The sequence below is a fragment of the Crassostrea angulata genome, chromosome 2 (genome assembly GCF_025612915.1).
Source record: "Crassostrea angulata isolate pt1a10 chromosome 2, ASM2561291v2, whole genome shotgun sequence".
In the NCBI taxonomy this organism is placed as follows: Eukaryota; Metazoa; Mollusca; class Bivalvia; order Ostreida; family Ostreidae; genus Magallana; species Magallana angulata.
The window spans coordinates 11,276,216-11,293,467 of record NC_069112.1 but is presented as its reverse complement, the minus strand read 5'-3'; the positions used below and the strand labels follow the sequence as shown (position 1 = coordinate 11,293,467).

At 31.8% G+C, this 17,252-nt stretch overlaps 1 protein-coding gene across 3 annotated transcripts; it reads left to right on the top strand.

Annotated features, from left to right (window-relative positions):
• Nucleotides 1–8,713: 8,713 nt before the first annotated feature.
• On the top strand, nt 8,714–17,249 carry LOC128172982 (multiple epidermal growth factor-like domains protein 10). 3 transcript variants are annotated; one of them, XM_052838727.1, is made up of 13 exons: nt 8,735–8,848; nt 10,149–10,367; nt 10,987–11,232; nt 12,036–12,173; nt 12,931–13,071; nt 13,336–13,476; nt 13,874–14,020; nt 14,193–14,318; nt 14,882–15,022; nt 15,110–15,235; nt 15,720–15,845; nt 15,955–16,093; nt 16,256–17,249. In XM_052838727.1, the coding sequence occupies exons 1-13, from the start codon at nt 8,791–8,793 to the stop codon at nt 16,416–16,418; spliced, it is 1,911 nt and encodes a 636-aa protein (XP_052694687.1). In that variant the 5' UTR covers nt 8,735–8,790; the 3' UTR covers nt 16,419–17,249. The 3 variants fall into 3 exon arrangements, with proteins under 3 accessions (XP_052694689.1, XP_052694687.1, XP_052694688.1); XM_052838729.1 differs by lacking the exon at nt 10,149–10,367 and having other exon boundaries at nt 8,714–8,848; XM_052838728.1 differs by lacking the exon at nt 12,036–12,173.
• The last annotated feature ends 3 nt before the right edge of the window (nt 17,250–17,252 follow it).

The window sequence follows — 17,252 nt, the reverse complement described above, 5'->3', positions numbered from 1 at the left end:
CCTGAGCATGGACCATTTATTGAATCTCAGTGGGGATATAAATGTTTCTTTAACTCATACATGTCAAATTCAAGAGGTGTTTGTATACTTCTTAAGAACAACTTTGAATTCAAAGTCCTCAGAGAAAAAAAAGACACAGATGGTAACTTACTTGCATTAGATCTAATCATTGAAGAAAACAAGGTAACACTTATAAATATATATGGGCCTCATATGGACACCCCTAGTTTTTTATGAAAATATTAGGGATATTTTCTAGATTTTGATAATGATTATTTTATACTATGTGGTGATTTTAATCTAACTCTAGATCCTTCTCTTGATACTTTTAATTACACAGGAGTAAATAACCCTAAGGCTCGTAGTAAAGTTTTAGAAATTATGGAAGATTTGCAACTTATCGATTATTATAGAGTTCTGAATCCAGATAAAAATGTCTACACTTGGCGCAAGAAAAATCCATTGAAACAAGGCCGTCTTGATATTTTTCTTATTTCTAATAGTTTGTCAAATTTAGTTGAAATCTGCTCTATTAAACCGGGTTACAGGTCTGATCACTTAATTGTTTTGCTTGAGTTAAAATTTAATCCTTTTACCAAATGACGTGGGCTTGGGAAGTTTAATAATAGTCTTTTGTCGGACAAAGAATATGTGGTAAAAGTTAAATAAATTATTCAGTCAGTCAGTAGCCAATATCTAGACAATGTAGAGAGTTGTTATTTTCAATGTAAAAGTGGTATTGACGAAAGTCTTTTTTTTTAGGTGTTAATGATGGAAATAAGGGGGGCAACTATTTCTTATTCAACATATAGAAAAAAGGTCAAAAACAACACTGAAGAAAAGCTTATTCAGGAAATAGAGTATATTGAATCAAATTATACTGTTGATATTAATACTTTGGATGAAAAAAAGTGCTTTGGAAAAACTACGCAAGGAAAAAATACTTGGGCATATGGTTAGGTCTCGTGCCCAATAGTTGGAGAAAGGCGAAAAACCTTCAAAATATTTTTGCAATTGGAATCTAGGAATTATTTAAACAAAACAATAAACAAATTGAAGCTGAGGTAATTGGAATGCTACATGAGAGAAATACTAGATTATGTAAAAAAGTACAATGAAAAGTTATATGCAAGTGTGGATACAAATTTGGTAAAAATTGATTTAGATAATATTATTTCTAATTACAATTCACCTAAGTTTGAAAAGGAGTTGTCAAATGGTTTAGAAGAGGATTTCTTAGAAAAAGAGGTTTTGAATGTCATAAAACATATGAAGAACAACAAATCTCCTGGAAGTGATGGGTACACTGCTGAATTTTTTTAATTTTTTTGGAAAGATATTAAAAATTTTGTTGTTCCAACCATTAACTGTATATTTCTGAAGAAGGAACTCCCCATCTCACAGAGGCTTGGAATTATTGCCTAAAGGTGATAAACCTAGACAGTTTTCAAAAAACTGGAGACCAATCACTCTTTTGAATGTTTTGTATAAGATTATTTCAGGGTGTGTTAGTTTCAGAATCAGGAAATTTTTTGATTATTTAATATCTGATACACAGTCTGGATTTATCAAGAGAAGGTACATTGGAGAGAATACTAGATTTATATTTGACCTGTTATCTTATACCGAGTTCAAAAACATATCTGGTCTTTTAGTACTTATAGATTTTGAAAAGGCGGTTTGATTCTATGTCGTGGTCATTCATATACCAAGTCCTTAAATATTTTGGCTTCGGAGAGAATATTATTCAGTGGATTAAGATTTTAAATACAAACTTCCACCTTGCTATTTTACAGTGCAGCCATTTCTCACAACAGTTTGTTGTACAAAGGGGATGTAGGCAAGGAGACCCTGTCACAATTGCATTCAAATTGTATAGGTTCTTATTAAAACATTTCACCAATCTGGTAAAAGGATGGTCCTTGTTAGTCAAACAAAACAAAAAAAACAATTTATTTACAAATATACAATAATTAGGAGGTTGTTGACATCAGTTCTATCGGATGTAATAGATGGCATTCGACAAGACATCTCACATAAGTTTTTGGTTTGGATATTAATTGTCCCACCATAAGTCCTTCCACGGATATAGCATGGTCCACCACGTGCACGTGCCCACTCCGTGGTCACCTATTTAAATATCGAACAACGTGGCATAATAATTTTTCTTATACACATATTTGAAATTAGATACATATACTGACTCATTGAACACACCGCTGCAGTATATTACAATTCTGGGCTACCGTAACATAACAGCTATTTAAATTACAATTTCCCATACCTGTAGTCTAACTCTACTCACAATGCAGAATTAATATCAACCATAAAAATAGAAATAATATACCACTTACTGGGTTGTATCTCTCTCACACAAATAAGCCCAGACAGGGATGCCGTTCCCAAGATCACACAGCATGGGAAACGCCCAAGATATCTCACCAAGAGTACAGACACGTCCACACAGCTTGTCGCCCAGAATACATCTAGCCTCACTCTTCAAATCACTAAGCAAGTTTATTTTAAAATAATACCTGTTAAACAGGTTTACTCCAGTAGTATTACTACACCCAGTGACCACTCATGCAAGCAAAAATATATAAATAACTCAAAAGTATGGAAATACATTTCAAACAAAATTTAGATACTAGAACTCAACCAAAAGTATGGGGGTATGGTTGGAACATAATTTTGACAATACCTCCATTCCTAAGAACAAAATACAATTTTGTAAAATTTTATCGTAAATGAAATGTGCCGTAAGTTAAACAGTTCATGCACTTAAAACTAATCTATTCTGCAACATGTCGACTCAGGAAATCTGCTCCAATGTTCTCTGATCTGTTGCTCCATATTTATTCATCATGTGTGCAGAAATCCTAGCAATAATGATTTAACAAAACAAAGACATTAAAGGTATATTTATCAACGATAATGAACATAAGATATCACAATATGCAGATGACACTTCACTAGCCCTTGATGGTTCACCAAAATCTCTTTTTGCAGCTCTAGAAACCATATATTTTTTTTCTAGTTTTTCTGGTCTTAAAATAAATACCTCTAAGACAAAGATTATTTGGATTGGATAAAAAAAAAATCCAGTCCGGTTTATCATCACACAAGATGGAAATTTGATTGGGGGTCAACAACATTTAACGTTTTAGGAATTCAGTTCTCGGTAGATCTTCATAATATTGTCGATATGAATTATAATTTACTAATTCCAACAATTATAGCTATGGTCCAGCAATGGAAACGACGGGTTCTTACTCCCATTGGTAAAATTACTGTTATTAAAAGTTTGCTCATTCCAAAACTAAATCATTTATTCATATCACTACCAAATCCAAAGAAAGAAACAATTTTATACCTTAACAAAACTATTTTTTAATTTTTGTGGAAATCTAAGATTGATAAAGTTAAGAGGTCAGTCATTACTCAGGACTATTCGTCAGGAGGGTTGAAAATGGTTGACATTAACAATTTTATAACATCTCTTAAGTGTTCTTGGATTAAAAGGTTTACAAAAGCACACAAACCTTGGATGGATTTTTTATTTATCATTTATGGAAATGATTTTTTACAGAAATTGTTTGATTTTGGTGATAGTTTTGTAATTGAATGCTTACACAAAGTAAACAATGATTTTTGGAAAGATGTGTTAAATTCATGGTTATATTTTATTACTACCTATAAGAATCACCCAAAGGTAAAAGATAATTTTTTAAATACTCCAGTGTGGTATAACTCGAATATACACATAGCAAATAAATATGTTTTTATTAAAGTCTGGTACATTATTGGAATCATTAACATATAGCGTTTTCATTGATTTTGAAGTTTGATGAAATGTATTGAAAGATACACACATTCATGATTTGTCCTCCATACATCTATTTGTTTTTATGACTATTAGTGTCATTCTCATCAGAAAATACTGAATCAGAAAATATCAAATTGTTTTTTGGGGGGTTTTTTTCTTACTCTTTTCTCCTATTCGTGACTATTGCCTATTTCTTGTGTGTTGATTTAATTCGGACCTGATGTACCATTTGACTCAAATATAAAGCGTTCCAAATTCTGTTAATGACAGAGTCATATTTTTTTTAAAGTTGAAAACCGAAAACGGTAAACATGTTTCAAGAATGAGAAGAAACGAAAGAACAAAAAATCGATCGCATGGTACTATGTGGGTTGTCTTTCTTTGCATTGTCACAACTCGCTTAATTACCGAAGATACATTTTAAAACTCAACGAAATAAAAAGTGACGTAAAATCATACATGTTGTCTGTATTTCCGTAATTCATCGACCTGATAAGAGGAAAAGTATGGATCAGAAATCGACAGAACTTAGTAAGGAATCTAAAAAAAAAATCATCAGTATATCATTCAAAGTTGGCAAAATGAATTATTTGACAGGTTTAAAAATTTAGGATTTGCAATGTAAAATATGTATAAAATCAATATCCATTCGATAAAAAAACGACTTCAGTGCTTTCAAAAGGCCTGCCCGTACATCACAAAATAGTTTTGTAACATAGTTTTTGATAGAAGGACAAAATGATATTCCGTTCAATTTGATGCATATGCCTATTTATTAATGTAAGCCATTAAAAAATACTTTTGATTACCGGAAAATGATTTTGATATTCAAAATGACCGGCATTATAGAGTGAATACTATTGGTCATAGTCTTTACTTTAATATTAATGACTACCTGAAAAACTGCTTAATTGTAAAAAAAAGAAGATTTTTTTTATTACAGAGATGTGTGCCCCAATTTTCAGTTAACAGGACAATTGGGAAAAGTCCCTTAATAAAAATGTGATAATTTGCATGGATATCTAACTAAGATTCAACAAACCATTTTGACCCATATACTGCAGCATATTCAATGGAACCCGAAACATCTGTGTACATATGTAGCTTATGTGAAGACAGCCATTCATCTTGATGACAGATAAATTTGCCTTTAATATCATCTATAAACAGTTGCTATGCTTTTATATCTGCCAGCTTCTCAGAAGTAAAGTCTATTTCCCCGAATGGACCAGATACATAACACGTTATATCTAAAAGACGTCTAAGAAATGGACGACCAAAGGTGACCACTTTGCAGGCAAGGTTGAGTGAGCCTATTAAAGTATGTAATTCCTTCAAATGTACTTTTCTTCTATGTACCGTCTTTGCAATGAATTGTCTCAAGTTGACAAGTTTATCATCTGGTAATCTGCTTATCATATGTACCGAGACTACTTTTTCTCCATAGTTTTAGATTGCTTAAGGGGCACTTCAATTCTTTGACATAAGTTTCAAAGTTATTTACGTCAGAGAGACATTTCTGAGATGACGGTGGGCATATAAACAAGAAATAATCAATAAAATGAGACATACCAGAGACCTTGTATTTTTTCAACAGCTCCTCAGAAGTAAAGTCTATTTCCCCTAATGGGCCAGATACATAACACGTTAAATCTAAAAGACGTCTAAGAAATGGACGACCAGAGGTAAACACTTTGCAGGCAAGGTTGAGTGAGCCTATTAAAGTATGTAATTCCTTCAAATGTACTTTTCTTCTATGTACCGTTTTTGCAATGAATTGTCTCAAGTTGACAAGTTTATCATCTAGTAATTTGCTCATCATATGTACCGAGTCTACTTTTACTCCATAGTTTTAGATTGCTTAAGGGGCACTGCAATTCTTTGACATAAGTCTTCAAAGTTATTTACGTCAGAGAGACATTTCTGAGATGACGGTGGGCATATGGACAAGAAATAATCAATAAAGTGAGACATACCAGAGACCTTGTATTTTTTCAACATGATCAACTGCAGAGATGTGCTTAAAGTAGTTCGCGGGTTTACTGCTTGCGAGAAAACCTACCCTGAAAATTTGTCCGCGTGATCGATAGGTTTCAGATATTTATTTCTAAAATTTATTTGATATTCGTCTGCGTAGTAATAATGTTATCGTGATTCAAACACAGTGTCGCTGATAAAATCAAGCAACGCCATTTCAATGAAATATATAGTAAAATGCATATCTTAGTTGAAGACCGCATTTCAAAACTATGCTCCAAACTTTTAAATGATCTAGACGAACTTAATTTTAATCAACACAATAACAGAAGAGATAATTTTGAATCAATTCATAAAAAAAAATCAATATGTGTTCTCGGCAAATTGTTCTTAAAACAACTTTAAAGATTTAAAAGATTCCACAAAATCCTATATTTTTATCACGACATTAGCCCGACGTCATCAATTTCTTTCGTCTGAGAACCAAATATGAAAATGCGCTGGTTGACCAGACTAGCTGATTAACACATATTAGAACATGCAATTCTAATTAACATTATTATGAATGTTTTCCAATGCATAAAGGAAATTAATGTAAGGTTGTGAAGAGAAGAAACATGGCTACTTTTCTTTTCAATGAATCAGTCATGCATTCAATGCAAAAATAATTATCATACAAGTATTGTCAGATAAATAAGTTTGTAATTGCATACGATAACTAGCTAAAGCCAAAATAATTTTAATAGTTAGATCGGTATTTGAAAATACAGAATTCATAATTGTGAAACGAGCGAAGTTAATGCATACGGTTCAATTTATTTACAATGTACTTGTCTAAACATAAATTAAATTAAAGAGTTCCAACGCACACTCATACCTTATAGAACTCAATGCGACAATGTATGTCATCTTTAAGCACTTGATAATTATAAATGTTTGTATAAACTGCAATTTAGCTTTATAAAAAAAATGGAATATAAAAAAAAAAATTTCTCGAAAATATCTCAACCAGACCCTACAAAGTTGTAAACTGGATCTTTAAGCTGTTCAGCAAATGTCATATTATTCCTCAAACGCAGAAAGAAAAAAAGTGTGGAAAACTCAAGTGGGACAGACAGACGGACGGACGGACGAACAGGCAGACAGACTGACGGACGGACGGAGTGACGGACGCAGAGGAAAGCTATAGTCCCTTCCGGTGAAATCAGTAGGGGACTAATAAACAGACTTCCCGGCCCCCAACACAAAAACAAGGATTCAAGATAATTAATCTTGCTGTCGCACAAAATATGATCATAACTGAAGATCATGCACAGATGCAAAATCATCAACATTTTCAGGCAACCATTTTAAACAAATAAACATACTCCCTGACATGTTCTAAGAAGTCTTGGAGGGTGAAAGGAAAACAAATCTGTGCCCCACATAGTGCACCTTGTAAAATTAACGATGCTTAGACAACATGAATCAATTGACTCATGTAAATAACATACATGGTATAACTTGATATGCCTTTATTATAGACTTATTGTCAATTGGCCGTTATAAATGGATTGACATACATTAATAATTTGAGATAAACTAACCTAGTTGCCACTTTATGTTAATACAGTGATACGTATTTAAGGGAATGCACAATAACGACATTCCTAATGCTTCTCCAATCCTTTTTTATTGGCAAGGGGGGCTTCAGGCTCTTCAGAGGGGGGTTGGCGAGGTGCACGCCATCTATGCCTAAGTGAGACATATCCATCCAAAATCTCCAGTATAATATGTTGCTCAATGTCTGTGTTTTCGTGTTAAGATACCAAGAATTTCAGTCACGTTATCGTTGTACGAGAACACTCACAGAAGGATCCCTTCGCAGAAGCTGTCCGATAATCACCACTCTTGTCCCGAGGCCATATATCAGATATTCGGAAAACAAAACAATGTTAGTTGCATTATTTGGTTTGGTAAAAGACCAATGTCGGTGCCACCTATTTGCATAATAAAAATTGTGGGGGTCCCTGCAACGTCCCTTATTATTTGGTGCAGGTCGTAGGTTCGTAAACCTCCTCTAACACAAACTGATATTTTATACCGGTCATCGTCCAAATTTATGTTTAGCAAATTCTTGTTAGATATCATAATATCAGACAGTCTTCTGATATACGAAAGCCCGAGGAGACAGACGTGTGTTTTTATTGAGTCGGGATCCAGCCCTGCCATGTTAAATGGAGACTCAGATCAATATATAAACTTACTTTTTTATTTCACTGCATTAGTTTTGCACCTCGTAATAAAAACCAATTTAAGTGCAAGGTTTTAGCTTCTGGAAGTTTGATCCCGATGGAATTAAGAAGGGACAATAAACTAGAACTCAGAAGAGTTGAAAACTTAGATAGCCGATACAACGAAGAAATTTTGTATATAAAACAGTATATTGAACATAAAGTTTTATTTATTATTGTAAGCAATTAAATTCAAAAATACTTTTGATTAATAGCACGTGGTTTTGATAAATAGAATGATTGGCATTATAGTGTGAATACTTTTGTTCACAGTCTTACTTTATTTTACTTCTTTTTATCAATAATTTTGGTCTGGTGTTTGCTCTTTTTTATTATTTAAAAACTTTCATGATGTATGAAACAAATCAATATAAAAATGATAGCAAAGACAGGAGGATTTTTTTTAAAACTCAATTCGTGTTAAATCATTTAACTTAGTAAAGGTACATGTACATTATGTAAAATTAAATCATTAAACGCAACGAAGATGTTTTAACAAGTTGTATAAATCACATTTGCTTATTTCATTTACCCTTTAATAGTTTATATTGCTTTTTCTGAATGACTTCATTATTTTTACTAATGTGTGTTGTATTTATATCTTGTCATACTGTAGACATAAAACACAACTTTATATCACTGGTAAGGTTTCATACACATGCTTTTCCCGGTTTTTCTATTTGACTGGCAAATCACCTTCCTTGAATTTCAAAAATGAACGTTTACAGATTAATTGTGTGCTTATCAAGGATTTTGATAATTACTGCTTTTGGTAAGTAGCATAATAAAAATAAACATTTTATACATACATATACATTTAAAATGATGAAAACATGATCAAATACTAGGACATTGCTGCATGTTACTATTTATAGATACGTTTATATGAAAGAAAAATTCCAGTTTGAAGCCACTAAACCCCACATGGTTGATAATCCCACGAATAATTTACCTTTTATTGTACATTTAAAAGATTTTAAAATATTAACATTGTGCTTAATCCTAAAACATTTGATTTTATTTTGTCATATTTATTAGCATATGTTGTTCTTCATAATCCCTATTAGATTATTTGTCTAGATTTGAATTAGATTATTAACTATATGTGTTTTATTTTACTGTTAATAACAAGACTATAAGAAAAAAGCATATTAACATACGAGACGAGATTTTAATGTTTAGATGTTTATCCATTTCTTTTGTAATTATAATTGTGTATAGTCAATACACAGCTTCAATAAATAATCAATAATACGGAAGTCACACTTATTATGTTGATATTTCAAAACATAAATCTTAATATTTTGAATAAAACTCAAAACTACTTTATTATAGATAAGGAAACAAATGTAAGAAAAGAAAAAAAGGGTCTGCGGGCCACATTGGTAACCTCAGCACTTTGCTTCATATAAAAAGCTAAAGTTTTAAATTTATAGCTTAGTACTTAAATGTACGAATATCAATTTCATCTATACCTACAAATGAACAATTATAATGAAGAATAACATATTTAAACCAATAAATAATTTGTTTTGGTAATGCTTGATCAAGAGACTCTCTTTAAATGTTAACGAGACGATGACTTGGTGATACAAAAAAGCATAAACATAGATAAATACATGTATACCGCAACTAAACCTCGAGTTTACTTTTAAGGTTTTATGAGGAGTTTACTCCGTGTTTTTTTTTTTTTTTGAAAACCTGGGTCCACTTAGGGTTAACTTTGGGTTTACTTTGAAATTCCATTGGTGGATAACTGTACTCATTGAAGTGTGAGGCAGACCCATTTGTTATTGTACCATCCTACTACCTGCAATTCCTACCCTTTGTGTATTCTGAATACACAATAAGCGTATCTTGTCAGGGGTATAGCTCTGAACGGGTTTACTTTCTGTGTCCACTCTGTGTTTTCTTTGGTTTACTCTAAGTCCACCCAGGTAAACCCGGGGTAAACCAAGGGTTTAGCTGGGGTTTACTTTCTGTTTGGTTGGGTCTGATCTCTACTGTACTATTGCATATCCCAGCTATATTAGTGATCAACATAATTCGTCGATACATATTTTTTTTTAAAGAGGATTTGTCATACAAAAAAGTTGCAACTCAAACTCCAATATATCCTGGGAACTCTTATAACGCAAGTAATGCACTAGACAGACAAATAGGAACGTGTATGAGGACAGAAGAAATAGGACTTAATTCTGCATACCACAACATGTGGTGGAAAGTGGATCTTGGCGGAATATACAACATTTATAGTATCAACATTCTTTTCAAAGATTATACAGGCTATGGTATAGTACATGTCTTTAAATCCACGTGTTAAAATTTTAAGGGTCAAGTTTGCTATGTTTATAATTGGTCACGTGAGTTTTGATTAAATGGATGATCATTAAAAACAAAAATATTACGAATATTTCTTTAAATAATGAACATCATCATTATTCGCCTTCTTCACTATCTTTTATTAATGGTGTTATAGTGAAATGTTTACATCATATGTGTCTAGGGGAATATATGAAAATACTTACTTACAAACTTACAAAGAACAAATTTAACATTATCATAATTATTAATGAAAGTTTCATGCTAATAAAAAATACTCTAACAAAGGCAATGTGCATAAAACAACATAGTAGTGCATTATTTTTCATAATACATTTGTACATAATTTATTATTAATTTATTATTAATTTATTATTAATTTAGTTTTATAAGTTTGTTTTGCTTTTTAAATCTCAGTTTAAGTGATCCATCCATAGTATATAGGGTAGTAGATAACCATATTACTACTATTGGCGAATATATCATTTAATTAAAGTGTTTTGGGTTGGGTTTTTTGGTGTATAATATCCCTATATTTTGAAAACGTTTTTGCTGATATCGAAATATTCTAATTAAACTCCTTTGTAGAAACCCGACAGAGGGGACGATTTGCGGGGTTTTCCTTGTATATATCAAACACCAGTGGTATAGAGGGTTCTACTTTGAGGTGTTACAAGGACGGACCTCAGTTGCCGCCCCTGAACTTTACAGCAGTGTGTACGGTTTCTGGACGTTATGTGATATTTTTCAACGAAAGACTGGATGAAACTCCTTACCCAAAAGGATATCAGCTACAAAATGTATTTACCGAACTGTGTGAAGTTATTATCGAAGGTAAATTATTTCATAAAAATAAGATATGGAAGTTTCTTACCTTCATATCAGTTTATTACTAAAAAATAAGGTCAACCAGAACTACTAAATTTAGTTTGCTATGTATATTATGGGAGGTCGTTTATTTTATTTTATATTTATTTGTGGCTGAATCAAACATAAAATAATGATATGATTATTTTCTTTTATTCGCATTTTCATTGTGACAGTTAATTGCTGTTCGAGTAAATAACATTCTAAAAAATGCATGTTAAAGTAAACATGCAAATACAAAAACTAGTTTAGTACGAACACGGTTCTAGTGAATTCTCAGATATAGCAAAGTTTTTTAAATCCCCGGTAAAATTCTTATCAAATCTTTGCAAACATTTTCGGTGATAACGAATTCGGATATAACGAATTTACGTGTATTGCAAAATGATTTTGAGTCTTGTCGAAGTGAAAAAAAACAAAGTTTAACACTTTTATAACGAAATTCTTTGCAAATTAAAAAGTTCGCACTACCATTTAACATAATAGTTTGAATGTATTTGTTTTCATATAACTTTTCAATTCATAATCCGAAAATTAAAGGTATCAAAGTATTGCATTTTTATTTTAAGCCTCAATTAGTAAAACTTATAGTCTGGTGGAAGAAATCATGTATATAGTCAATTCGCTATAATAACTATTACGAAATCGTTATACGAACATAACAAAATACGGATATAACAAAGTAAATCCATTAGGGCTTCGCTATAACCGAGTTGTACTGTACACGTAAATCATGCTTATTTAGTCCTTTTTCTATTAATTGAAATCAGGCTGTACAAACCATAGCGTCTATGGTAATGGATGTGATACTAAATGTCCAATCAACTGTCAAGATAGCCTTTGTCACATACAAACCGGAACTTGTTTTGCATGCAAACCAGGATGGAAAGGGGACACTTGTGAAAAAAGTACAGCTTTGTAATCACGTAACTCAATTGATTCAGTTAACAGTCGTCATTTTCTATCAGTCCATTATGCGCTCATCTGTTCACTTGCCAACCATTTTTAGACAGTATGTTTGTTCAACCGTATGTTAAATAAATTGTCAGTTGTTGTCAACCAAAATTGAATTGACAAAAAGCGAATAAAAATATGTCTCTAATATTAATATAAGGCAGTATTTTAGTAAAATAGGTACAAATATGAAATCATCCAAAGCATTTGATTTAATTTGTCTACTGTGGTCACCTGGTGTCCATTTTCTTTTCTTCTTCAGTCAATTTGGCGCTCCATCTGTTCACTTGCTATCCATCTTTAGACAGTCTGTTTATTCGTTCATAGGTTGGATACATTTTCTGTTGTTGTAAACCAAATATGACAAGAACGAATAAGAGTAGATCTCTACTATTAATAAAAAGCAATGTATAAGCAACAGTAAAGGGAAATAACAAGGGAACTATAACGTAATTATAATGAATAAATGCATCGAAGATTGATTTATTTTTAATAGAACGAGAACATTGTAATTCGTGTCACAAAGGAAGTCCACTTCTGCTAGAAAGGTTATACGGTGGTTAAAGCGATTAGTAATTTTTACTTCCTTCGAGGCTTTTAAGCCTTTTACTTGATTTGTTTTGTTCGAAATGAAGTTATACTCTTTTTTCACTATTTTTACTCTGTATTATACCTTGTACCAAATTATATATTGATGTTATATACATGTAGAGTGCGGGATTGGTTTGTACGGTGAAAAATGTACGCAGCAATGTTCCGGAAATTGTAAAGATAATGAAACCTGTAATCACGTGACTGGTCAATGTGACAATGGCTGTACTACTGGATGGAAAGGAGATATGTGTGACAATGGTAATACCTGGTATCTGTACTTCAGTCCCTTTATAAAGTACTTACTTGTGTATTTCATACAACACAATTTAGACTTTTCTGTCATCTCAGTTGATATACATGTATATAGAGAAATGGTATATTTTGAACATTATCAATTATGGATAAAAACGCTTAAGATATAGTTTTGTAGAATAGAATGCCAGAGAGTACCTAGATAAATGATTCAGCGAGCAAATGTAGCATTTTAGGTGACAATTAATCAACAGGTAAAATGTATTGCAGAGTGTGATAACGGAACCTTCGGATATGATTGCACAAACAATTGCAGTACTAATTGTTTGAAGGAGTTACCGTGTAACAAAAAGACTGGCTATTGTGATAACGGATGTAACCCGGGGTATACCGACATTGACTGTAATACACGTGAGTTTTGTCATTGATAAGCTGATTTACCATATAAAACACCTTTTGTATATCATTTAGTCATCTGAATAGTATTTTAACGGTCAGCAATAAAACCATTAATTAAGTTTATTAAATGATATATATATATATATATCTTAACGGCATGTAGATGGATCATTGATTTAAACGTTGTTAACACTAAGATTATTTAATTTATCTTTTTAATGATTTCTGAAAGACATTGTGTTACCCCAGGGTGTCTCAAATAATCAATGTTGCCCTCAAAAATCAAACAGGTTATGTTCGTAAGGAATATTATCGGTCCAGCTAGCTGACATAAAGGACAATTATTTGAACACATGTTGATCTATTTATTTTGTTTGCGATTGATGTATTATTTGTTTCTTGTCCGTAGGGTGTCCGTTTGGACATTTTGGACGTGCCTGTAAAGAAAACTGTAATGAACATTGCTTACAAGAAAACAGTACACTTTGCAATCATGTGGGCGGTGAATGTTTAAATGGATGCAAACAAGGCTACATTGGAACACACTGTAACAACTGTAAGAAAGTTGAACCAACCATTTAATTAAAAACATATATTGTTAATTAACTTCGGTTAAGTCATTTTCTTTCTCAGACAAATGTTAAAAAATATTTTTTCCTTAGGCAGAAAAACATTGTCATTTTCTGATTTAATATTTTTATACATTAACTTCTCTAATATCAATCAAGCTTGTGAAGAAGGATACTATGGTAGAAGCTGTTCTTTTGACTGCTCTCCAAATTGTGACACATGTAGACACACCGATGGCTTCTGTACTTGTAAGGCGGGATGGTTGGGCTATAATTGTACAACAGGTAAATGCATGTACCACTGAAAAGGAAGATTTAAGACTAAATTGCGATCGAAAAACTAGCAATCATTACAAATGTACTGTATTAAACATATATTAAACATATACCTGGCACCTAATTTAATCTCAGTTGTTTAGATTTATCTGAATATACAATGTCCAGAAGCTCATTATTCTTTTACACGGAAGAGTATAATGATAAATGTTTTAACCAAGCTCTATAGTAAGCGGTTAAGGATAAAGTAGCGTCAATGTTTACTTTTAACGAAACATATTTTCATACAATCCGATTTACTTTTACGAAACATATTTTCAGACATATTTTGTTCTTGTGCTTTATCACATATTCTTGTTTAGTCGCTTTCCAATTAAAAAGCATAACATTTTATTTTACCTCAATTTTCATATTCCCTTACTTACAAGCTAAAAATAAAACAAAAAAATACATGGCATTGTTAGGTAACTTTCATTTTATTTCAAGATTTCTTTTTATCTAAATAACTGACAAGTTAATGTTTCATATTGTTTCTATTATAAAAAAAACAATCAGCATATCTTTTTGTAAAGAGTGTCCACCAGGACATTTTGGATTGGACTGCAAGGATAACTGTAGCGGACACTGTATAAACAATGAACCATGTGATCATGTCAGTGGAGTGTGTCCAAGTGGTTGCCAGGATGGGTACACTGAAGCACGCTGTAATAATAGTAAGATAAAGAACAGCTGGTTTCACAAATACCATGCTTTTTTTTCTTTTTAAAAATGTACTTTAAATGACTCTATTTGTATACTAGCTTGTGAAGAAGGGTATTACGGCGGAAAATGTTCCAAAGTTTGTTTCCCTAACTGTAAGACATGTCGAAACACAGATGGGTTGTGTTCTTGTGTTGCTGGTTGGATGGGCTCCAACTGTACCATAGGTATATGTCTTTCAAAATTCTTAAATAGATCTTTTACCTTAATTATACATACGTATAATCATATGCTAGATTTTTCTTCTGAATTTGTAAGTATAAATGATGATCGGTTTACATTAAAATTAATTTCGATTAAAAGCGTGTTCACCAATCTTTAAGAAATAATAATCAAATTTTTTTCAAAGTTTCTTTTAAAATATTTATCTGGTTTTTTTTATTCTTCTTAATGCAATGAAGAAATGATCTACGTCATATTTTTTCATAATTTAATTGTTGTTTTGACTTAGCTATTATATGTAATTTAGAATTGGTCAGAAACTCATCAAAAAATAAGTTTTTGTTACTTTTCCTTTTTTTTTTTTTATTTTTTTTCTTTAAACAATTAGATAAACTTACGTTTTCTGCTGAAATTAGAGTGTACTAACTTGTTTTTATTATATATTTGTCCCAAAAAAAATTAAATGTTATCATTAAACACCAACAACAGAATGTGACCAATCCTATGGGGAGAACTGTCGGTATGCATGCAGTGAACATTGTGTAAACCAAACATGTGACAGGTTTAATGGAAGTTGTTTGTTGGGTCGAACGGACGAACACAACTGCAATAAATGTAAGATGTTCTTAATCTTGTGCAATCTGTTCAAACTCAAATAAAAAAATGCATTCTAAAACTTACGGCCGTACCAAAAATAAGAGTCATAATAAATTTCGTTTTGAAGATAGTGAAAAAATACGTCTTATGACAGAAGTATTAGTTGGATCTTCAAAGCAGTTAACACTGTGGATCATTGGATTCTCGGTGGCACTTGGAGTCAGTGTTGTTTTTATCATAACCACCTGTATATTAACGATACTGCGGTAAAAATATATTTCATTCCATTTTAAAATTTGGTTTGAAAGTACAGTTATCTAATTTACTTATATTGTTATTTGTCAATGAATAACGTATTTTCGTAATTCATTTGATTTACGTTAACGACTTGATTTTGCGAATGTTTAACCATTAACAATTTAACGTAGGAAAAAGTCCATAAAGACGAAAACTAGAACTGATGACAAGCAGCCCTGCCTGACGTCAACAACAACCACTGAACATACGGGTACATCCAATATGGCGTCTAACTACCAGGAACTTGTTACAGATGGAGAAAGAAACACTTATGAGTCGATACTGCTAAAGTAGTTACAAACCAGATACCGTGCGATGATCAATACACTTAAGTGACTAGCATGTGTTATCAATAATGATACATAGTAAACCAGGGGCTGTTTTAGCATAGTTTGTTTACCCTTTGTATATGTTCTCACTGTTGTTCATGAAAATTATTACTAACAATGATATTTACTTGATATGTCATCCAATGGTATTGAAATTGAAAATATTTTTCCGTTTATTTGCATTTTGTTCATTTGTTAACAGATCGAGAAAATAAGCCCGCCTTCAAATTACTTGGTCAGTGTTCCCCTAACAATCACAAAAAAATACACTTACATTTATTGTATTACAAAGTTATCTTACCGTGTTAGATGTAAAATATTACTGACTTGTAGTACATCATGTAAACCGGTTGAGTTTGGTCATGATTCAGATGTACATGTACGTCTGAAATATTTTGTGTAGTACATAGTTAAATGGTCCTAGGCGTTAGGCCAGAAATCACAAGTTCAACTACAGTCAATTGAAGTTGTGTATTGTGTCATTAAATAAATAAATTTTGGCACATTTTTAAGTCCACCTAGGAAACGGAACTTGCGATGGTTGATGTCCAGGAAGCCATATACTTTCATGTCTTTAGTATCATGGAAACTGTGAATAAGCACATATCTCATGCACATTAATTGCTTTGAGAAATATTTAACTGTTTTAACTGTGTTAACAAACCATTTGTTGCTTTTTTTTTGCTTGTTGAGTCACGTTATAATAATTAACAATATTTGTGTATATATAACTGATTGGGATACACTGCAAGAATTAGAATAAGATTACAATAAATCGTACAGAGAACAATAATAATAT

Excerpts from the sequence above, each read along its gene's own strand:
- LOC128172982 (XM_052838727.1), top strand. The coding sequence starts at position 8,791 with ATGAACGTTTACAGATTAATTGTGTGCTTATCAAGGATTTTGATAATT. Across the intron at positions 12,174-12,930 it reads AGGGGACACTTGTGAAAAAA|AGTGCGGGATTGGTTTGTAC; the intron begins GTACAGCTTTGT and ends ATATACATGTAG. Across the intron at positions 15,846-15,954 it reads CGAACACAACTGCAATAAAT|ATAGTGAAAAAATACGTCTT; the intron begins GTAAGATGTTCT and ends TTCGTTTTGAAG.